This window comes from Silene latifolia, chromosome 2, assembly GCF_048544455.1.
Source record: "Silene latifolia isolate original U9 population chromosome 2, ASM4854445v1, whole genome shotgun sequence".
NCBI lineage: Eukaryota > Viridiplantae > Streptophyta > Magnoliopsida > Caryophyllales > Caryophyllaceae > Silene > Silene latifolia.
The window spans coordinates 76391137-76399658 of record NC_133527.1 but is presented as its reverse complement, the minus strand read 5'-3'; the positions used below and the strand labels follow the sequence as shown (position 1 = coordinate 76399658).

General features: G+C 34.0%; 1 protein-coding gene across 1 annotated transcript; it reads right to left on the bottom strand.

Annotated features, from left to right (window-relative positions):
* Nucleotides 1-3065: 3065 nt before the first annotated feature.
* On the bottom strand, nucleotides 3066-6656 carry LOC141642810 (uncharacterized). Its single transcript, XM_074451752.1, has 2 exons — nucleotides 3832-6656; nucleotides 3066-3703 (listed from the first exon to the last, which is right to left on the bottom strand). Exons 1-2 carry the CDS (start codon nucleotides 6485-6487, stop codon nucleotides 3294-3296), a joined length of 3066 nt encoding a protein of 1021 aa, XP_074307853.1. The 5' UTR covers nucleotides 6488-6656; the 3' UTR covers nucleotides 3066-3293.
* Between the last annotated feature and the right edge of the window lie 1866 nt (nucleotides 6657-8522).

Below are 8522 nucleotides of genomic sequence, written 5' to 3'. Positions count from 1 at the left end.
CCCATATTTTTAAGAATCTGCCTACGGTACCCTTGAGGTTCCCATGGTACCCCCTAATGTAAAGGTTATTAAATGGACGTTAAGTTTGATGGCGTGACAATAAAATAACAATTAAAAATAATTCCCCTTTATTGTTTTATTGGTACGAATATCTCTCTTTTTTAAATGAAAATTTAATTAACTATATCATTATAATATTAGAAATTTCTCATGGTAACTTTGAACTTTGATAGATTACACATGGTACCCCTAATTTTAAGTTTCTACAAATGGTACCCTTGTGTTCACCTTTTTCTTTCTCAGAATACCATTTGACAACTTCCGTCATAAGCCCATTACTCTTATGACTTGGGGACGCCTTTTTCTTTTGTTATCTATTACACAAACAGTTCAATATCTAAATCCTAAATCTATATTTTATTTAATAAACTAACATTTAATACCTAAATAACAAAACACAAATAGCATGGCATGCTCAATTACTCATCTAGTTACTCATAGGAGTAATAACGTTATGAAAAAAAAGTAAACACAAAGGTATTATATGTAGAAACTTAAAATTAGGGATATTATGTGTAATCTACCAAAATTATGGTATCATGAAAAATTTCCGTTATAACACTGACCATTTTATCGCTCTTTCTCCCACCTTAAAAAAATGTTACAACTTCAGAAATTTAACATTTAATTCAAGATTATGTTTAAAGTCTCTTATATAATAAGTATACTTTGAGAGATTAATATATTTGGGTGATACATAAGTTCTAAGGATATATCCTATTTATAATCATGGGATCACCTCAGCTTATGATAATCTTCTAATGTGGGACAATTCAACTATTTATACGTATTATATATTTATCACACCTACATTCTTTTTCAATGTGAGACGAATAACATATTTAAAAGTACACCATGTTTTTTGAACTTAATTCGACATCCAACCCGATTTAATAATAAGTAAATACTATATTATCTATTAATATTCATACATTTGTTTTCTATTTTTTTTTATCATAATAAAAATATGTGCAAATGATATGAATCTATACTCTAATGATAGAAAATTTTTTTAACACAATTCTAATTATATTATTTAAACGTAGTATATTTACCACACCTACATTATTTTTTAAATGTGAGACATATAAAATCAATAGGTAGAAAATATAATGATATAAACTTTTAAGAGCACTCCAAGATAGTACTTAAGATATTCAAATGATTTTGGGTTGATGTTAAAGTTCCAATGATGCCTCTTATTTATAATCATGGAATCACCCACCTTATGTTATATTTCGATGTGGGAAAATTCTATTTTTTATATGTAGTATATTTGTCACACATATATTATTTTTCAATGTGGGACATATAACATACTATGAAATACACCATCTTTAATATGTGCAAATTATATGAAATCTATACATACTCTAATGATAGCATTTCTTGCCATGAATCTAATAATTATTTTCATAATTTTTTTACCGACATTATTTCTTTAGTTTTGTACTCTGTCAGGAGACTACCATTAGTAAAACCTTTAGTTTTGTATTTTTTTATTTTCTTGCTCATGTTCTTAACTCTTTCCCGGGTAGTTCCCAACGATTTTCACTTTATTGTTTATATCATATCGTAGATAATGATTGAAAATCTTAAGAGCTCTTTAAAACAATATTTATGAGACTCAAATTTTTTTGGATGGATCATAAGTTCCAAATATGCCTCCTATTTATAATCATAGGATCACATCACTTTGCACTAATCTTTCGATGTGGGACAATTCTACTATTTATATGTAGCATATTCACCGCACCTACGTTATTTTCCAATGTGAGACAAAACATACTAAAAAGTACACAATTTTACATATTACGAAGTACACCATCTTTAATATGTGCAAAGAATATGAAATCTATACCCTAATGATAGCATTTTTTACTACAAAGCTAATTATATTATTTTCATATTTTTTTAACGATATTTTTTTGCCAAATGAAATGTAAAAGGTTGATATAAAAATTAGAAATATCACTTGAATATAATTTAGGAAATATACATATTATAATAATTAAAAGATTCTCCACTTTATTTTTTACATTAAAAATTATACTTTTCTAAATTGATTTTTGATGATGTGGACGCTTTCAGATCGCTCGAAAAAACTCTCTTTTATATATATATATATATATATATATATATATATATATATATATATATATATATATATATATAGATATATAGACTTACTTTTATAGCTTTTTAAAACACTTTTAAGTTACTAAAAAAACCAACATTCACACATAGAAAAGAAAAAAAATATATTAAATTACATAAGAGAGGTTGAAAACCGGATACCGGATATACGGTTTTCGTATATACGGAAAAACCGTATCGGATAAGGATACTAAAAAAGGAGATTTAAAAAATCGGATATCCGATACGGTTTACAAAACCGTATCGGATATCCGGTTTTGCTCACCCCTAGCTCTGGGGTTAATTGCCCAAAAAGGATGGTCTTTTAGACCCTGCCCAAGCAAGGTCACAGAGAGGGTCATGACCTTGTTGGGTCATGCTAATCCATAATTAAGTACCATATTAGTTGGGTCATGCTAATCCATAATTAAGTACCATATTAGCATGACTTTGAAGTAGAAGATGTCAATTGGAGGTCAATTGGTGACCTTGAAGTAGAAGAGGTCAATTGGAGGTCAATTTGGTGACCTAGTAGGTGTCACCTTCTAATTGCTTGGACACAAATAATGAGGACAACAAAGTAAACAAAAAAAATGGGTGGTGACCTAAAGTGGTGACTTTCTGTTTGGGACAGTCATGGGTTGTGACCTTTTTTACTTGAGAGAGTGAAAGTGGATTAAGATTAATAAGGTGTAATTAAGAGAAAAATTTTTGGTAATCCAATTAAGTCGACCTTTTGGGTTGGAGATGGTCTTACAAAGATTTGTACAACATTACACTTTACACCTGTGGCTCTTGCGAAATTTGTGATATTCGAGTACGCACCCTTACCTTTGTGTGTACTAAAACTAAACAAAATAGTGAACTAGTGAATATAACGGCTTCTCAATTTACATATTAATTTTATCTCTTAGTATAATGTGATTTAAGTACATTAATCTACCTTGGTTGTCAAGTTACAACACCCTCTACAATCTAGGCTAATTTATCAAATGTTCAAAAAAGAAAAAAATTGAAAAGACTTTGAAAGGAAAATTGAACTCTACTAGGGAAGGGAAGAATTGAATTAATGTTGCTGGTTTACACTTGCAAACTTCCTATAATAGGCCGGTAACTGGAGATGTTGTAAACACTGGTTTATCAATGTTAACACTGTATCCATCATTGTTGCAAATACTCTTCCTTCTAGGCTTAGCCTCTCTGAGCATTGTGATAATGTCCCTCATTGATGGCCTTTCTTTCGGTAACTTTACCGTGCAAAGAAGAGCAATCCGAAGGACGAGGATCATTTCTTCCTGTATGTACTTGCACTTCCCTGACACATCTGCATCTAGTACTTCCTCTGTCCCTTTGCTGTCTCTAATCTTCCCTCTAACCCAATCGACTAAGTCGGTTGCCTCTCCGATAGTTGGGTCTAGTGGCTTCATCCCGGTGATTAGCTCTAGGAGTACTACTCCGTAGCTGTAGATATCGCTTTTCTCGTCGATCTTTAGGCTGTACCCATATTCTGTTGTACAAGGTTTCAGAGATTTTAGTTTCGGGCTTAAGGAAACATGTTAAAACTTGTCAAAAAATTCAGCAGTAGTTAAGTAATTATGCAATTAAGCTTTGATATGTAATATGTTAAACGCTCACCAGGTGCAATATAACCGTATGAACCAGCAACCATGGAGACAGTCTTGTCCTTGTTAAGCATCATCTTAGCCAGCCCAAAATCCGCAATCCGAGCCTCAAAGTTTTCATCGAGTAATATATTGTTTGACTTGACATCACGATGAATCACGGAAGGGTGGCAATCATGGTGGAGGTAAGCCAAGCCTTGAGCAACTCCGACTGCAATGTTGTACCTAGAAACCCAATCTACAAGCATGTTGTTTTTAGGGCATTGCTTGCTACCATGTAATGCTCTTCCTAGGCTTCCGTTTGGCATGTAATCATAAACCATCATAACCTCATTTTCATTGTGCAAGTATCCTAATAGCTTGACTATGTTCCTATGTCTAAGCCTTCCTAGAAGATCCACCTCAGCTAACAAGTTCTCTCCGGTTTCCACATCACCGGGCAATTTCCACAGCTTTTTCACGGCTATGATTGAGTGTGGCTTTTGGATCTCGGCCTTGTAGACAATCCCAGATCCTCCCATTCCGATCACATTTGTTTCCTTCAAGCAAGATAAGATTTCTGCACTTGTGAAATTTAGTCTTTGGAATGCTATTAGTCTCCAAGGCCATTCTTTGTTGTTCCTTGCAAACCACTCTTCTACTGAACTGCTATACAAATACCATCTTCTGTACACCATCCTTCCTGCTAAAAACGCTAATCCCAGGCCTAAGAGGACCGATATTCCTACCCCAAATCCAATTATTATATGATTTGCCTGTCTTTTTCTTGATCGGTTTAATGACTTAACATGGGTTCTAGAGCATGGAAGGAGTACACCTCCACAAAGACCAGGATTGCCTGTGAGTTCATCTGGGTTGATGCTAGTGAATAAGCCAGTTGAAGGTATAGGACCTTCAAGCTTGTTATAAGACAAGTTTAGGGTTTCTAAAGTGGGTGAAGTCCCAAAAACATCGGGTATTTGACCCGTCAATGAGTTGTTAGATAGGTCAAGAACAGCTAAAGTGGGCAGTCCTGCAAGGGAATTAGGGATTTTCCCTGAGAGTTGGTTTCCTCTAAGATTTAAAGTAACCATCTTTTCACATGATGCAATGCTCTTTGGAATCTCTCCAGACAGATGGTTGTGGGACAGATCAAGGACATTTAAAGAAGGGCAATCTTGAAATTGGTTGGGAAGATGACCCTCTAAATTGTTCTTAGAAGCCTTAAAAGTTTGTAGTGTAGGAATGGACAGAATTCCTGAAGGGAGAAATGAGTCAAGATGGTTGGAGGACACATCAATGAAGGAAAGCGTTGCCGAAACCGAAAGATCATCTGGGATGGACCCATTTAGATTGTTATTTTCTAATTCCAACCTCTCAAGTTTAGGCAGTGCGCCTAAACCAGTTGGGATAGTCCCGGAAATTTGATTGTTCTGTACCCTAACTCTGACTAATGAATCACATTTTGTGAGACCTAAAGGTATAGAACCAGAGAAAGTATTGTTAAAAAGAATGAGTTTGATGAGATTGCCAGAATTACATAAATCAGGAGGAATTACACCTGAAATTGAGTTTGATGAAACATCAAGCCATTCCAAAGGAGATTTTAGACCTAAACGTACAGGTAAATGACCTGTCAGTGAATTCTGCCATAGATTAAGTACTTGCAAATTGGTTAACTCTCCAATCTCTTTCGGTATTTCACCAGTCAGATGATTGCACATCAGATTCAAAAGCCGCAAATTCGTCAGGTTTCCCAATTCCTTTGGCATTTCACCTGAAATTTCATTATCAGAAAGATCCAAGTATGACAGGGATGAAATATTTCCCAATTCCCTTGGAATATTCCCTTCAAAACTGTTTTGATACAAAAACACTGTGGTAAGATTCTGCAACATCCCCAGTTGTGCAGGAATCTGCCCACTTAAGGTCCCAACAGCAAGGTCTAAATACTGTAGTTTACTAAGGTTCCCAAATTCTTTGGGTATAGACCCTACAAACCAGTTATACCCAATGATCATAGTTTCTAAAGAAGACAACTGCCCAAGTTCAGAAGGCAGTTTGCCTGTCAAATTATTACCTGACAGACCTAAGAACCTCAATTTCTGAAGGTTTTTCAAGGACTCAGGAATCGAACCCTCGAAATAACTCCCTCTAATGTCTAACACCTCAAGAGAACTAGCATAGCCTATATCCACAGGGATTGACCCAACAAAGTTGTTTCCTGAGATGTTGAGACTAACAAGATTTTTCGCGCTTCCGAAACCAGAAGGAAAGCTACCAGTGAAATCATTCAAACTAAGATCAATACTTACTAACGAAGTGAGGTTAGAAAAATATTTAGGCAATGAGGAAGCAAATGCATTGCATGAAAGATTGAAACTTTTTAAATTTGTGAGGTTTTTGATAGAATCTGAGATTTTCCCACTTAAATTCATGTTGGAAAGATCAAGTTTTTCAACAAAACCTGCTGAATTACACCAAACACCCTTCCAATTACAATGAGGAGCATTGTTTGTTTCATTCCAATCTTTCATATGATCCAAAGAATCAATCAAGGATTTTTTGACAGAAATCAAAGTAGAAAGTTCATCATTTTGTGTAGTTATGCATAAAATTAGTGTAACACCAATAAAACAGTAAGAAGACAAAAAAATGAAAACTTGATTTCTTCTCATTTTGATCTGCATTACCCTCAAATCTCCCTCTATAGTTATCAAGTTTTGATCTTTATGATGACATTTTCTGTTTATTTTTTTTTTTATTTTTTTTTTTTTGGTTTTTTTGTTTTGGAGCTTTGGTAATCAGAGATGCAAGAAAGTGGCAGCTTCCAATTCTATATTAAAGAAAAAAGTGAGTAATTGATAATTGATTAGTAAGTTGATTAAATGGATGATTAGATTAATAATGGAATTCGTGAGGTATTGGGAATCTAAAACAGCTTAAAATGTATGTGATTATAAAGTAATTTGGAGGTTAGTGAATTATCTTCCGACATAAAACATGGAGAGAATGTGTTTTCAGCTGATTTACTGACATCCTACTGAACTTAATCATTAAGGACATTGCATGGTCAACCCATAATGTTTTCTTAAATTCGTTTTATCTTTTACCCTTACCCAACAAAAAAAAATCTCTCTATCTTTTATATATATATATATATATATATATATATATATATAGAGATTGAATCATGTGAGACCCTTCTAAAGGGTGTGTAAGGCTTTTATCTCCATCCTATCATTTTACACCGTCGAATCTAATACTGTTCAATGCGCCAGATTGCGCCACGTTAGACTGAGTAGTAAACAAAACCCTCGCAACGTCCTTTTCTTCCTTTCTTTCTCTCTCTCTCTCTAAATATCTCACTAAAAACTATCCCCAAAATCAACTATGAATAAAATTTACCGAGAAGGTTGTTGAAAAGTCACCATTGCAATTCTTTATCTTCTTCTAACTTTGATTTCGATTTTGATTTCAATGATCACAGACATTCCGATTTGCGATTCTATCTCGATTTCATCCTCAATAGTATTATCCTAATAAGCTTGCGTAAAATAGGTAAATTTCTATCATTTGATTCAAATTGTATTTTTGCGATTTTAGTTTTACGAATTCGATTTAATCTCCCTCAGTTCGTATAGATTAGAGCTTTAACTTATATATATTGTTATTAAATCTTTCATTTTACAGGAATTGTATGGTATTTTCTTACTTTTCTGCAATTTTTTGTTTGATTGATATCCGAATGGACTCATGCTTCGTTGATTTAGGTTTATAGAATGTTTGATTGAAAAGGAATCATCGATTGCTAAAGATAATCTTTGGAATAGCATGGTAAATCATAGGGTTGTGATTGTCTATACTTTGATTTTATGTAACATGATTGTTACCGTTTTTATTGTGATATGAGTAGCCTGACTTAATTGTCATAGGTAATTTGTTGCGATATGAGTACAAGTATTGAGCTCTAGGTATTTGTCACTTTAACTGTAAATAATATGAATTTTTTACTTGAATTTGTGATGTAGTAAAATCAAAGCTGAAATTCGGGATATGTCCTTAAAATTGTCCTTAAATTTGTTATGTCGTAAAATCAAAGGTGAGTGTGTTCTACAGATAGTATATGAAATTAGTTAGCAAATCATTGGAGTAACACCATTTAAGATGGTTATGTTATTTTTGTTGAAGATCTAGTTTCAAACTTTCAATATGTTCCTCGATTCGATTCAATACTTACTGATAATGAAATTTTGCTTTGAATATGTAATTGATAGTTTTGGTCTTTGAGCATTGCTTCTAATAATCTGCACTTGGATTTACAGTAATGTTGATAAGCAAGGGTAATGTTGATAATCAAGGGTCAAGCTGCATTACAAAGGGTAGAAAAGTGTGTGATTTACTCTGGTGTAGACCTGGCAAAACGGGTCAACGGGTCGGGTTTGGGTCGGGCCAATTCGGGTCGGGTCAATTCGGGTCTCTCGTTGAGTTCGGGTTAATTCGGGCCGGGACGGGTCTTTTCGGGTTTCGGGTCTATTTCGGGTTTGTTGTCGGGTCTGTTTCGGGTCAAGCGGGTCGGGTTGTTTTGGGTCGGGTCATTTTCGGGTCAATGAATAATAGAGAAATAGTCATTTCAAGTCTTTTCAGTTTAATTAGAGTTATATTTTGTCGGGTCATTTTCGGGTTTAGTGGTTTCGGATCGGGTCATTTTCGGGTCGGGCCAGT